Consider the following 15747-nt stretch of genomic DNA (forward strand, 5'->3'; position numbering starts at 1 on the left):
CCTAGACCTACCATAGGGGTGCCTGATGTGTATGGAAAGGGAAGGTGCGTGCACTTCCAGAACAACATGGCAGTTTAGGAAATTGCGCGCAGGCCCTGCAATGGCAGGTCTGAGTTCCCTTTCCAAGGCTACTTGAGTGGGTGGCACAATTAGTGCTGCAAGCCCACCAGTCACATTTGCATTACTAACCCTGGCACACATAGTGCACTTCACTAGGGACTTTACTAGTAAAGCAAACATACCAATAACAGACAACCAATCTCCATTACACTCTACACAGGGAACACTTCCACTTTGACACTGTTTAGCAGTGTCAAAGTGTCCAGAGCATCTAAGTTGACAACACATGTCAGAAAAAAGGTCTAGGGGAAAAGCAAAAAGTTTAGGGAACTTTAGCCAAAAAGGGCAGAGTGCCACATGTGTGCTATATACAACTCTACAAAAAGAAAAGCTTGTGTATTGGTATTGGTTGTTTTGGAGTGGCATGTAGTGGAGTGGAATTATGTGGTGTGGTGTTGAATTATGTTGCATGATGTGGAATATTGTGGTATAGAGTGGATATATGTGATGTGTAGTGGAATTATGTGTTGTGGAGTGGAACTATGTGGTTTAGTGTGGACATATGTGGTGCGGAATGGAATTGTGTGGAGTTAAAATCTGTGGTTTGGAATTGTGTGGCGTTGAGCGAAATTATGTGGCGTGGTGTGGAGTGTATCTATGTGGAGTGTTGCTATGTGGCATGGAGTGGATTTATGTGGAGTGTAGTTAAGTGGTTTGAAGTGGAGTGTAATTATGTGGAATTGAATTTTGTGGTGTGTAAATATGTTGTGTGGCATGGAATTGTGTGGTGTGGAATTGTTTGGCATTGTGTGGATTTATGTGGCATGGCGTGGAGTGGAATTATATGGAGTGCAATTATGTGGATTGGTGTAGAATTATGTATCATGGAGTGGTATTATATGGACTATCATTATGTGGCAAGGAGTGGAATGATGGTGAATGGAATTGTGTGGCGTGGAATTATGAGATGTTGAAATTTGTTGTGTGTAGTGGAATTATGCAGTGTGGATTTGTGTGTTGTGGAATTACGTGGCACTTAACTGTGTGGCGTTGTGTTGAATTATGTGGAGTTGAATGCTTGTTTACTAGCCTCTTTTATTGAAGGAAGAGTGACAGCTTTTCTTGAATTAGCCACAAATACTACCCTATGTGAATGATCACCTGTAGACCATCTGCAGGGCAGTTTCAAAACTAAGGCGTGGCAAACTCGGCCTTTCATTCTTCTGACAACAGAATGCTAGTTTAGATGGGGACTACTTTTGCATCCGGAATGTTTTGTTACACATCTTCAGATACTATAAATGAGTAACACTCCTATTTACAATTAGAAAATGACAAGTCATACTCTTCAGAATGAAAGTGCGATGATGTCTCCCAAGTATTTTTCCAGTTTTAACAAAAAACATACCCATGCATTTAACCTATTACCAGCCAGAGGGTATTGGAAAACTCTGACGGGTCTTACTTGGAAATAACTTGCCTTCTTCTGGATCTGAATGCCGCAACTACGCAGTTTGAGCTCTACCGTCAACTGGTAGTGCCAAACGACCTTCTGAAAGTTAAAACGTCAGTCTGTAAAGCACCGACCATGGCTTTCATTCTCCTGCAGTCCATCCTCATGCATGCAGCTAGCTGACATTGCCATTTTGTTCTGAAGAGAAGTACAAGGCCAGTAGGTATAGGGGTGCCTTAGTTTTAATTCTTAGGATGGCTTAGCCCTCCAACAGCATCTTTACTGTGTGCCCATGTGACAAATGCTGGTTATGTGTAATGCGCTTTGTCAAGGGAGTAGGCACCATATTCATTCAGTGTAGTACACAGCAACATTTTGTAAACTGGAAAGTTAAGTATCTAAAAATTAAAGAAAAACCTTAAAATCAAATCGTCCTAATGGTGACGCCCTTCCAGACCTCGCAGGCTCAGCCAATCATATTCTGCAGGGGCCCGATCATTTTGCTTTACGCCATGGAGGAATCGTAACGCCCCCACTATACCGCATTGTGTGATCTAGTTTTGTCGGGGGAGCAACTCGGGGATGAAATATAGGGGCTGAATTGACGACTTAAAATGTGTGGTTGTTGGTGCTTTAACCCTAGCACCCCCAGTACACAGAACAGCCTCCTTATAAACAGTGATGGGTGGGGACAGCACGACCAGATGCCGAAGCTAAACACTCACATTAAACTATGCTTTTAGGGGAAATTAAGTGAAGTCGACCAGTGGGTGGTGGTGTGGTGGTGGGGGAGGGGGGGGGGGGGGGGGGGCATGACTGGGAGCCGACTGAGAAATGCGAACTCTGGGGATATTTTTTGAAGAAAAAATGGCTGGATGTACTTCTCTATTATAAATAAAAATTGCGTTCGGGATGGAACAAAAGTGCACACAATCTACGAGCGGAAACTCAGGAAGTGATATTGCTGCCTGTTAACGTGCTGCTACTACGTGTTTTTGGACTCTCGCATCAGAGCCATCCGCAGCTCAGTTCACTAAGCTTACACGTGTGGGAGGGGGAGGGCAAAGAGTTAAACTAGGAACTGCATTTAATTAAATGTTCGTACATGTGCAGAGCAGTAAAAATGTATTAGAAAGGGAAACACACGAACCAGCGAGAACACAAGCCAGAGGCAGGCCCAAACAAAACAAGATCTTACTTTCCAATCGAAGCACAACAGATGGTCATTTCCACTATGACCGAAGGAAATTAAACGAGCGTGACAAATGCATGCGGATTGTTGAAGGGACAGTCTGTCCATTAACAGCAAATGCGACAAAATAATAAACAGAGTGACCAAAAAACAAGCAACAGCAAAAACGGGCAGAAAAGGAAGATAAAAATAGTCCCACAAAACACAGATGAAGCAGCAAGGGGTAAAGATACAGTAGTTAGGCAGTGCTGTGTGGGAGGAAACACATGACAAAAGGGAGGGACAAGAGGAATGACTGACCACTAGCAACAGAGGATTTTTAAAGGACACTGAAACAAACAAATGAGAAGCAGTGGGAGGATTTTACCTCCAAAGGAAGATACAACAGGTCTCGAAAGCTCAACCTTAAAAGGGCTGTGTGTGAAGGCAGCGCAGGAATGTCAATTATATCAGACAAAGACCCTGACCACACAAGTGAATTTGAGATTTGGGATGGGGGCAGTCCCCACCAGAACTCCAAGAACTGACCAGCCGCATGCAGATGAATCGGCTTAATGTTTAGAAGGATCAGGATTGGCAGACCCCTTGCTCATGAGAAAGGCAGCTGTAAGCTCCAACTGTACCTAATGTTCTAAAAGAAAATTCACAAGGCGCAGCATCACTGCTGCTTCTCCCTTGCTCTGTAATCACCAGTTGAGATCCAAAATGATATGCTTAGACCAGCCCTTCTCAAGGTCCGTCTCCAAGTGCCACTGTAGACCGATCAGAGTGAAGTGGGGTTCTCTGCACTGAATAGTACTTGGTGAGGGATAATCATTGCCTTACAAGTGCAATTCTAAGTTCTTATCCAGAAATATTGTCCTAAGTGAACAGTTAGAGTCATGGGACTGGCTTTACCATGCCTCCCCTTCCGGCACCTCGTTTAAAGGCTCACACAAGGCTTTCTCCCGTGTCTAACCTATGTTACAGGCACCTTGGTCACCTGTGGCATCTCAAAACTTCATTGCTGGTAGAGTTCAATATTGGATTCCACTGACCCTTGGAAATTCAGAATGTTTACGCATTCTTACTATTAACTTACTCCTCACATTACAAGGGTCACTGCTGCACCTTTATCCGAAAGGAAGCTGTACCAGTTGAGTCACCGTACCATTTCTAAGTCACGTTCTGTTACTTATACACTGGAAGATCTAATTTATGGCACAAGCAGGACACGAAGGACCCTACTGTTCATGATTCGAGGGTAAGAAACATACTGACAGAGTGAGGTCAAAGGGTTCAGCTGGTTATGCAGATTACGACAGTCTGAAAGGGTCTTTGATAAATGCCAATGAAAGCTCATCTGCCTTGAAAGAATCCTTGTGTCATAAGTAAAATGTCGACAGAAGGCTAAGAAAGCCTTTTACTGGCACACAAATAATCATTCTGTTATTCCTGGTTGCCTTACATCACCCCACACATAATCATTCTGTTTTCTTGGAAGAATAACTCTGTTCATATCGAGACCGTGTCTCATTCAACATAAATGAAGCATCATAAGGCCTCCGTCCCATTTTGTGTAATTGCTAAACTCTTGCTAGAGACCATACTTGTAGCTTGGCCTACAAGCTTACTGGGCACTGGACCAGGACAGCAACCACAGAGCAAGCAAGCACTCTTAATTAGGCCAGGCAAGGCCAGCAACTCTAGCATGGCGTGATCAGGTCACCAGCTAGAATAGTGATGAGTAGGCCATCGAAGAGGCGCATGGGTGGGTAAACAGGGCTTGGGACATGACAGCTTTATTAATTTCACAACTTTTGTGAGTTTCAGTTTTGCCAATTATCTTTTGAGTGATCCATTGCAGACATTTGAAGACAAGTATCTAAACAGAATCTTCAAATGTAATTTCTCTTGGCCAGCCTGGGGGTAGAGTTTCAATGAGGGACACCTTTGAAGGCTTTCTCTGCAAATGCTGAATCACAGAACGCGCTGGGTTGGGCTAGCACTCTTTCTTGCCAGCAGATGAGCAGTAGCAGGCAGCAGAGTGTGTGCTCCAGCTGACCCACCTTTGGATCTCCTTTATAGCATTACTAGACTTCAGTTGCTGGGATTACAAGAAGCTTAACGGCTTTACTCAACCCTGACGGACAGCAGGCGGCACACGCAGCTCTATTTTGTCCTACTGGCGCGCGCAGGAAGAAACTCAATATTTTGTATCCCACTTCGACTGGAACTTAAATGAGCACTGACAAAACACATAGACCTGACTACATGTTTACAATACAATGCCTCTGTGTGGCAAACATTTTTTGGGGTTATGATTATGTAAACTTGGAGTATTTATGCTTTTCCAAGTGCAAGAGGACTGTGTTCCAGAGAACGACGCCCTGGATTTATGTTCTGTTGGGACGTACATGATGTTACAAGTGGAGCAAGGATACAAGAGCAACATCATTAAGGGAGGTGCCCAGATGAGAAGTAACTGAGGTCTCTCAGATGGACTTTCTCCTCCGCCTCTGCCTGAATCTCTGACCTAGTGAGCCTCTCTTAGGTCAGGCAGTATTTGTTCCTTTGTTGCTTTAGTTATTAATTAGTAGATAGAGAGAGAGAGAGAGCAAAGTTACGGGCACATTTCTAGCACAATAAGTTCATGTGCAGCAGTTCAAAAGTGGTAATCGGTGAACACAGCCACTAAGGAGAATGAGTAATAGTGGTGAAACTACATGCAATGTGATATATGTTGAGGGTTTAATCATCAGAGGTCTCATTAGGCAACTTGTAAGCTCACCAAACAGGTCATTTCATCAAGCAGGTCAGTGGTGATGTCAAAATGGTTATCTGTAAGGGACTCTGCGAGGTCTTGATCAGGGTACGGGCAAGGTCACAGCCCAAGGCAATTGGGGATCATAAGGCGCAAAATTATATTTCTTAGCCTTGGTACCAAACAATACATTTTCTAGTATTCTAACACAACCAACGTCCTAGTGTGGGACAGAGTTCAAAGAACATCATGCAAACGGTATGCCACAATAACACTAGCATGACTAGAGTCCCCCTGCTTATCTTTTCATTAATCAAAGGTCATCAAAAGGGCAAGTTATGGCAATCTTTAGCATGGCACTAAAAGTTAAAGGCTGTGCTCTGTCCAGCTTCCTTTCTTCCCTCCCTTGAATTTTTCTCACATCTGCACTAGTTTCAATATGTATACTTTACTCTAGAATCATGTACACACGGTGATACACAAGTGATCACTGAAGGACACCACCAGGCAAGCTTGCATCCAGATTGAAAGTTGGACGTGTCAACTCCTGAAAAACAAGACAATACCTGACACGAGAAAAAGTTTACATTGATAAAGACTATGTAGGCAAAACAAATGCCACCCGAGTTCAACCAGTGTTTAGGTAACGAAAAGAAGCGGTTCGGTTACAAGGATTAAGATGTGATCTGGAAGGATGACACTTTTTGACTCGGACCAGTCAGAACAGAGCAGGCACTGCAGTGTGAGCGCTAGCAGGTACCACCTTGTATAATAATCCACAGCGGATGTACACCAGCCTCTCCCTTCCACAGGCTCCCTGTACAGAAAAGATGACAGTTCAAGCTCCTGGATGTGGAGGTCACTCCTTCTCCTACCTAGCAGTGAAGACATGGAATGAGCTGCCCTTTCATCTACTGGCCTCCTCATCTCTTCCAGAGTTCTGAAAGTCCCTGAAGACCTAGGTATTTGGCTAATCACCTGGACCCTGCCAGCTTCTGGATACTCTCACGGTTGACAAGTAGCGCTCTACAAATCGACTGATTGATTGTTCTCACTCACCATGTTGTGCTGCACCAGATAGCGAATAGACTCCCGGATGCCGGAGCTGATCATATTGGAAGTGTAGCCGAGGAAGATGGTGCAGCCGCTGATCTCTCGATTGTAGCAGTTGAGGTTGATGTCATTCTCATTTTCTTTGCTGAGTGGCTCCAGTTTCTTTTCAATCTATAAATAGAGCACAGGCGGTCAGTGCTACCCATATATATTCATCCTAGAAACATTACATCCCATATACGAGGAGCACGGCCCAACCCAGAAAGGAACACCACAGAAGGATTTGGGAGCAAGCTCCCCAATGAGAAACCCATTACACAGAGCACCAACACTACTACGCATCCCAATGATTAAAGCTTCTCGTATGGTTAGGAAGCAAGCCATAAATTGCCCTAAGTACACCATAGTCTTTACACAAATACCATGGGATCAAATAATCAAAAGTACCACTATTCTACCCCACTCCTCCTGAGTAAACACAAGAGAACTAAAAGTCTCCCTCTTTAATTCTATAACAGACCCTGTGTCAAAAAGAGCACAAAGAGTTTCTTTATGGACTGTTTGCTGAATTGTTTTCAGCAAGTCTGTCATAATCTAGAGGATAAAAAACACCCATCTGACTGCTGCTTAAGCCACAGCCCTCAACAACATACACCCAAACCCTGAATGGAAAACCCTCAAGCATCATCAACAAGAATGTAGCACAGACTGCATTTCTCATCCACTGAATGGTGAGAATCCTCACCAAAAAGACACCCAGTTGTAAAAGGGCACGGAGTACTTAAGGCAAACTGTTTGGGCCCTGAAAGGGAGCAGTGGCTATACCATACATAACAATACACTTACTTAGAATTATTGATTGTTATCTTGTCAACAGAGGGGGCTCTAAGTGACATCACAGCGAAAGCGAACAAATCTAGCGTTACCAATATCACTCAAAACACAGAGTGAAAAACTTCTCCTTTGCTACCCATCTACAAGTGTATGTTCTACACTGGTGCCATACACAGTTATCAGCAACACTTTTTGCTAAAAGTTAAAAAGGGGATAGTACTATGTAAGTAAATTAAGTGAAATAGATTTTTTTCAATTTTGAAAATGGCATAGAAAATAATTGCTTAGTTTCAGACCTGGACATAATAAAGTTAGACAAGCATTGGCAAAGCCATTGGGTATTGCCTATGCGAGAGCTATTGGCTTTGGCAATGTGTTTTAGCTCTGTTGCAAACCAGTGTGGCTGCTGTTTAGCATGGCTAAAATTAGGGTGGTGTAGATTTTGGTAGAGTGGAAGGGGTAGATTAGGGAGCAGTGGAGTACGGTAGATTAGCATGGAGTGGGGGTAGAGTGGAGTAGAATGGAAGGGGTGGAGTAGGGTAGACTAGAGTGGATGTGGTAAGTAGATTAGCGTGGTAGATTGGAGTATGCTACACTGAAGTGGAGTAGATTGGGATGGAGTAGGGTATACTGGAGTATATTGGGGTAGATGGAGTGGTGTAAATAGGAGTAGGGTAGAGCGGGTGGAGTGGGATATATAGTTGTACATAGGAGTGGAGTGAGGTAGATTGGGGAAGAGTGGACTGGGGTAGAGTGGAGTGGGGTAGAGTGGAGTAGGGTAGAGTGGGGTGAAGTCGGGTAGATTGAACGGGGTTAGTGGGGTAGATCGGGTGGATTATAGTAGAATGGAATGAGCTGTGGAGTAGACTGGGATGGGGTGAGGTAGATTGGAATGGGGTAGAGTGTGGTTGATTGGGGTGGAGTGGAGTAGATTGGTGCAGATTGCAATCTGGTAGACTGAATTGGGGTAGATTGTGGTGGAGTGGGGTAGATTGGGGAAGAGTGGAGCGCAGTGGATTGAGGAAGATTGGAGTAGGGTAGGGTAGACTGGAGGAAAGAGGAGTAGATCAAAGTGGGGTATATATTAGGGTCTAGTGGGGTATACTGAAGTGGGATAAGATGGATGGATTATGGTAGGGTACAATGGAGTGAAGTGGGGTAGAATTGAGTGGGGAAGATTGGAATGAGATCGATAGGCGTGGGGTAGTTTGAAGTGGGGTAGATTCGGGTAATGTGGGGTAGAGTGGAGTAGGAGAGTGGTGTGGGGTAGATTGGAGTGCAGTAGATTGGAATGGGTAGATTGGACTGGGCTGGATTGGATGGGGTAGATTGGAGCAGGGTCATTTGTGGTGGTGTGGGGTAGATCAGAGTGGGGTGGAGAGGGGTAGATTTGAGTAGCATGTGGTAGTATGGAGTAGGGGAGGTTGTGTAGAGTGGGGTAGATTAGGTGGATTGGAGTGGGAAGAATGGAGTGGGGACGATTGGGTGGCTTAAGGTAGGGTACAATGGAGTGGGGTAGGTTGGAGTTGGGTGGACTGAAGAGGGATGACTGGAGTGAGGTATTTTGGACTGGATAGATTGGAGTGGGGTTAGATAGATTGTAGTGGATGGAGTGGGTTAGAAGAGGTTAGATTGGAGTGGAGTAGATTGGGTTATGGTGGGGTAGATTGGAGTGGCGTAGAGTGGAGTAGACTGGAGTACAGTAGAGTGGCATGGATTGGAATGGGTAGATTGGAGTGGGGTGGATTGGATTGGGTAGATTTGAGTAGGGTAATTTGTGGTGGAGTGGGGTAGGGCAGATCAGGGTGAGGTGTATTAGGGTGGAGTGGGTTATATTGGACTGGGGTCAGGTAGATTTGAGTAGAATGTCATAGTATGAAGTGAAATGGAGTAGGGTGGAGTGGGTAGATTGCAGTGGGGTAGACTGGAGTGTAATTGGATAGATTGCAGTAGAGTTCAGATTGGAGAGGAACGAGATTGATTGAGGTGGGGTATATTAGGGTAGAGTGGAGTGGGTATATTGGATGTCTTAAGAGTAGGGTAGATTGGAATGGAGTAGTGTAGATTGGAGTGGAGCAAATTGAAGATGGATGATTGGCGTGGGGTAATTTGGACTGGGTAGACTGGAGTGGCGTGGATTTGAGTGGGGTGAGGTAGATGTAGTGGGGTGGAGCGGAGTAGATTGGAGCAGAGTAGATTGGAGTGGGGTAAAGGTAGATTGGAGTAGGGTAGATTGGGGTGGAGTGAATTAGATAAGAGTGGGCGAGATTTCAGTGGAGTGTGGTAGACTGGAGTGGGGTACATTGAAGTGAAGTGGGGTGGGTAGATTTTGGTAGAGTGGGGTGGGGTAGATTGGAGTGGGCTAAATTGGCTGGATTGGAGTGAGTAGGGTAGATTGGAGTGGGTAGATTATAGTGGAGAGGAATTGGATGGATTGCAGTTGAATTTGGAGTAAAGTGGGGGAAACTGAAATGAAGTGGGGTAGAGTGGAGCTGAGTCGAGTGGAGTGGGTTGGCTTGGGGTACATTGGAGTGGGATAGATTGGAGCATAGTGGGGTATATTTGACTGGAGTGCAGTAGATTGGGGTAGATTAGAACAGTATGGGGTGGATTGGGTTAGACTGGGTGGAGTGGGGTAGATTGAAGCAGAGTAGGTTGGAGTGGGGTAGATTGTAGTGCAGTGGGGTAGATTGGATCATAGTGGAGTGGATTGGGGTGAAGTGAGGTAGATTGGGTTAGAGTGGGGTAGACTGAAGTCTGCAGATTGAAATTCAGTAGATTGGAGTGGTGTGTTAGATTGGGTGGGGTGTAGGGCAGTGGGTAAATTGGGGTGGAGTGGGTAAAATGAGTGGGATAGATTGGAGTACAGTAGATTGGGGAAGAGTGGGGTAAGGTTGACTGGGGTACACTGGTGTGGAGTGGGATAGATTAGAGTGGGGTAGAGTGGAGTGGGGCAAGTGGTGTGGAGTGGCGTAGAATGGCATAGAGTGGAGTTGCTTAATGTGGAGCATGCATGGTGTAGTAACGCCTATTACAGACAACATATTTTCAATTAAAAGGACCATTACATTTGCACTAAAATACAGTTTTACTGCAGACAAACGATAATGTGTGAAAATGTCATTACATAGTGTATTAATACGTTTTAATCATTATTCAAATATTTGTTTCCACCACACTACAGAATTACAAAAGATGTGCTCCATTTGTACTAATGCTGATATATTCTGAAACATCAGCACAGTTCATTTTGTTTTTATGTGTGCTCGAAAAAAATGTCCTATACTCTCTCCTCTTTCATGGGAACTCAGCAGGATTTGAACAATAATTTGCTCACTTTGAAGTCAGAGAAAGAAAAATAAGCACCAAACTCCCTGGAAGAAAGAGCTTGACATTATGATCTCGGTCTTTAAATGCACAGCAAACGTGACAGGATAAGAACAAGATTTAAAGGCCTCTTTACAGAAAGCAAGTTTGTGGAAGAATACAGTAAACCCGTTTTGAGCAACGGGAGGGATGAACTATAGCAAATAAAGGCAGCAAATAGAAAGTCTGAAAATGTGAGTTACAAACGACAAAGCCAATGGTTAGCAACGGGTGGAATTGTATTCCTAGGTTCGCTTTCCGAATGTCCCCAAATTGTCTTTAGCAAACCAGACAGCTGATCTGTCTGGTATGCTTGGACCTAAAAAAAACAATGGCTCATAAGAGGGAAAATAAATGGTTCACACCTGCCTAGGCGAATTTAAAAGCAATGTTTGAAACAATCCCACAAAGTTAAAGAAGTCTTTGACTTTCAGTTGGCCATTAAAACTTCTTCAAACTGAGTACTGAAGCATCAAATGTGCAGGCAATAAGAGTGTTTAGTTCCAAAAAGTGTAACTGCTGGTTAATCAGCTTTTCACAATGCTGAAATCGTTAGCTAACCCCAACCCTAACCCCACACGCTCCAATTATTTAACACTGCAGTAATTCTCTGCAGGCCTATTTCGCAGAGTTGTGTCTTCTGAAGTTTTTAACTGTGCACCTAAGCAGGATAGGTCAATTCCAACTTTTGAATTTAACAGGAGGACAAGAGGAGGTGGTGTTGACCATGGAAAGTATAATCCTGGCTTTGCAGCAGCTCACCTGTAGCCCACTAGTTGATTGGAAAATGCATTAAAGAATAATGAAGCTTATTGGAATATTCTCTGTAGGTCTGGTAGCACCACAGTAGCATCGCAGGCCTCCAAAGAGATATCTGCACATAACCAAGGTTTCTTTTTCCAGGTTCCCTGGTACATAAGATTTTACCAAGATGTAATGAAGAGCTGTAATGCACAAGCTTTATGTGGCCTATTTTATCAAGATGACAAGTTTTAAATGTGGCTGCCTAGTCTGGATCGGTTCCCGATTCACTTAAATTGGTTTAGTTGACAAGCTGGATAAAGTAGGCCAGCTTAGACCTCTTAGAGTGTAAGAGCTGCTGTCCAATTTGTAAAGTTGCACCGCTTCTGCTTGGAGAAAGCAGCACAAAATCCAACTGTAATCTTTTAGAAAACAATTTACCTCTAGACAACCAGAATTCAGCCATTTGAGCTTCCTAGGACATGAAAACACCTCTTATGGATGTTCAATCCTCCATTTGTGATATCATGGAGGAATGGGTCCCTGCTCTCCATCCCACTCTCGCCCACAATGGCAAGATACAAGGGTTTCCCATTCAGGAAGGGACATGGCTTGCATCTTATATCATAGGCTGCCTAAAATCCTTCTGAACTGTTCGTTTTTAAATCCACAGTTGGTCAGCTGTAGTAGCCCATAGGTATTTTTTTTCCAATATTTTTTTTCCAAATAATTCTCATTAGTAAACATTTACATTCAGACATGTCCTTAGCTGCTAGCAGTTTGGAACCATCTTCTACTGACTTCACTGCTGTGGTATTTATATTTATTCCATCTTCAGAGCAGGAGACTAGCTGCTCAGTCGATACAGAGGTCCAAAAATGAATAATAATTGACAGACTTTGAAGGAGTAAAAAAAACGAGTTCTTAATCCTAGTTTCATTACACATATAAAAAAAAAAATCAGATTGAAGCCTTCTACAACATGTCGGTACGGAATGCAACTTTATGAGACCTTTATTTATGAAGCAATAGCCTCTTTTACTCTACTTCTCAGTTCTGTTGATAATTTGTTTTTGTTTTTTCCGCGCTCTCACCAGGAATTTATTTTATTATTTTATGTTAAGGATTGGCACTCAGAGTGTTTCTGACATACTCCTGATGACACCACACTCCGGGTCAGAGGTCAACAATCAATACGGTCTTTCAACCTTCCCAAGGGGTCCATTTTGGAAAGATAGGAAAATTCCTGTATCATCCCAGGAAACAAATTGTTGGCAGCCAGTAGGCACTTGTTTTAAATGCTTTACCCGCATTTGCTTCACCGTTGCACGTTACATACACTAGAACACTGCACCGTTGCTTGTTTTTTGTATGTGGTACCTTGTTTTACATTATTTTTAATGTGTAATATATTTAATGTGATGACATGCTATATATGGGTGCCTTCATTTTTAGGTCAAAACCTACCATACAGCGCAGCTGTCTGGTTTGCTGAAGACATCTTGGGGCCATTCGGAAAGATTCTCTGGGAATGCATTCCACCTGTTGATTACCACTAGCTTTTTGGTTTGTAACTTACATTTTCTTGCTTTCCATTTGCTGGTTTTATTTTGTTTTAGGCTGTCCAGCTCAAGCTCGTCCCGTCTGTGAGAAAGTGCCATCTTTCTTGCATGGTATGCCCCCACTTTTTGCTGAATGTACTTTGACTGAGTGTGCCCTGGGCTCCTGCCAATCAGGTGCCCAGGGCCTATGTTCCTTCCCTAAAAACTGTGCTGAAACCTAAAACCCAAATTGGCAAACCCTGGCCACATGTCAGCCCCTTGTAAATGGTACACTAGGTACCCAGGGCCTTGTGACCAGGGAAGGCCTCTAAGGGCTGCAGCACTTATTGTGCCACCCTTAGAGGCCCTGTACCCTGACACAAACACACTGCCCTTGCAGGCTGAGTGACTGGGTATAGGACAAAACAGAGAGTCGACATGACACACATCCCTGTGTGCCATGCCCACAACATACACTGACTTGGCATGCATCAGCCACCCCTCTAGCTGGGAGCCCTATGCCAGTGGTGTGGTTACAGGAGCATGAACCCTGTGTCCCTACAGTATCCAGGTCCATTCCTGGGCACTGTAAGTGCAGTGCTGCATTTAAGAGTATATGGTGCTGGGAGATCGTCAAACACGAACTCCACAGCACCATGATGGCTCCACTGAAGACTGAGAAGTTTGGCATCAAACTTCTCAGCACATTAAACCTGCACTGATGACTGTGCAGGATTTAATGTACAATGCATGACAGAGGGCATCTTAGAGATGCCCCCTGAACCTAACCTACAATCCACGTCTGGTCTGATGGGCTGCCTAGGCTGCCACACAGCAGACATGTTGCTGGACCCCTGGGTAGAGAGCCATCCGCTCTTCTGGGCCTGCAACAATGCACATCCTGGGCAAAGTGCTAGGTCTCCTCCCCCAGGATGGGCAGGGGAAGCTTCAAAGGCATGCCGCCTTTATGAGCTTCTCCAGGCCACTTGCTGTACTCAGCAACTGCCCCCTACTGGTTCTATACCCCCACTCTGGTGGGAAGATTGTCCGGAAACCCCAAGGAAGGACAGGGGGGGGGGCCAGCCTCTGCCAACTCCACCCCTCAGGTGGGGGAGGCGAGGTGAATCACATCTCTGGGCTCTCGCCATCTTGAAGATGGGGAGCCCGGCCCAATCAGGACAAGGCCACTGCCCCCCTCCCACAGGAGAGTGGCAGGATAGGGGGTGTACCCACCCCAGGGCAGGGACCCAGTGTTCCCTGCCCTTTACCTACCTGTAACGCCCCTAAATTTAGTATTTAGGGGCACCCTGAACCTTCTTTCCTTAGATCCAGATTCCGAAACAGCAAAGAAGATCAGGAAGAAAGAAGAAGACCTGCTGTGCAGCTGCTAACAAGAGGAAGACACCAACTGCTTTGGCCCCAGCCCTACTTGCCTGTCGACCCTCGAACCTGCTCCTGCTAAATCCCGGCATCTCCCATGGCCAGCAACCTCATAAACCCCGGTGGACCTGGCTACCTTGTGAGTCTGAGCATCTGGGACTCCCACGAGCAGTGGTACTGCTCAAAGCAAGTAACTGACCCCTGGCATCAGCCAGGAACCGCAAACCCTGCACACTCTGCACCCGCCAAGCCTGGCCTGTGCTGGAGTGGACCAAGACCATGAGGACATCCCCCCGGCGACTGTGACCCCGAATCCGGCACCCAAGGACCCACCTCGACGCTCCTGATGACGCCTGCAGCCTCAGAACCAGGAACCCCCCCCCCAACCGCGATCAACAGAGGGTAAGATTTCCCGACACCAAAAGGCACCCCTGCGCCCTGCGGCTCCCTGTGCCCAACTTCTGGGTACCTACCTATCCTCCAACTACCCAACTTGCCTCTCGAAGTGGTGGTCGCACCTGAAGAATCTTCGTCCCCGGGTTTGCAGCCTTTGTTCGTTCGTGAGCTTCTCCATTGCAATACATTGAGCGCCTGAAGGCTCAAAAGCACCCTGCACCCAGCTACCCGAGTGCCCCTGGCTGTGCAACCTCTACTCCTACCTATTTCCCCATTTGCCCTGAGCAAGTGACCAGGAGCCAAGCTCCCACAACCGCGTGGCCTGCTAGCCAGTAGCCATCAATCAAGGTGCCCCCTGCCTTCCATAGGATAACATTGGGCCTACCTCAATATGCACCCGGCTGCCCCTGTGCCGCTGAGGGTGTAACAACTGTACTTACCTGACCCTGGGAGACCCCGGAGTCTATGCCCAGAACATTAACTCTGCCAGTCGAGTACTTACCCAAAAGCCGATAACTCACTTTTCTTCCATAGAGTAACATTGACTGGTTTTACTTGATATTTCTTTGAAGTGTGGAGTTTCTAAACTTTAAAATATTCACCTAAAATCAACCGAGTAATGAAAACGGAAATACTCACCTGCTATTAGGATAGATCTTGGTGCCCAGCACTGACCATGAAAAGTAATTAAAAACCAAACGGCTAACTCAATTTTCTTCCATAGAAAACCATTGACTGTTTTTCTGCGAAATTTCTTGTGTGTCGATTTTTGCAATTTACAAATATTCTTTAAAAGTCGTACCAACTGTGCAAACGTAATTACTTACCTCTTTTAGATAGATGTCCCAGTACGGAGCCCAGCACTGGATTACAAAAGTAACGAGAACATACTTTACTGGTAACTTGAACTTTCTCCCATAGGAAACCATTGACTGTTTTTCTGTGAAATGTCTTCTGTGTCGATTTTGCAAACTTACAAATATTCGGT

At 45.1% G+C, this 15747-nt stretch overlaps 1 protein-coding gene across 5 annotated transcripts in view; it reads right to left on the reverse strand.

The window, feature by feature from the left end:
• The window catches only part of DHPS (deoxyhypusine synthase), a 166088-nt gene that overhangs the window by 70067 nt on the left and 80274 nt on the right, over positions 1-15747 (reverse strand). For all 5 annotated transcript variants that reach the window (XM_085654452.1, XM_085654454.1, XM_085654450.1 and 2 more), the window contains exon 3: positions 6508-6672. In XM_085654452.1, the coding sequence (XP_085510578.1) occupies positions 6508-6672 (165 nt within the window). The remainder of the gene's footprint in view (positions 1-6507; positions 6673-15747) is intronic.

This window comes from Triturus cristatus, chromosome 4_1 (assembly GCF_964204655.1).
Source record: "Triturus cristatus chromosome 4_1, aTriCri1.1, whole genome shotgun sequence".
Classification (NCBI taxonomy): domain Eukaryota; kingdom Metazoa; phylum Chordata; class Amphibia; order Caudata; family Salamandridae; genus Triturus; species Triturus cristatus.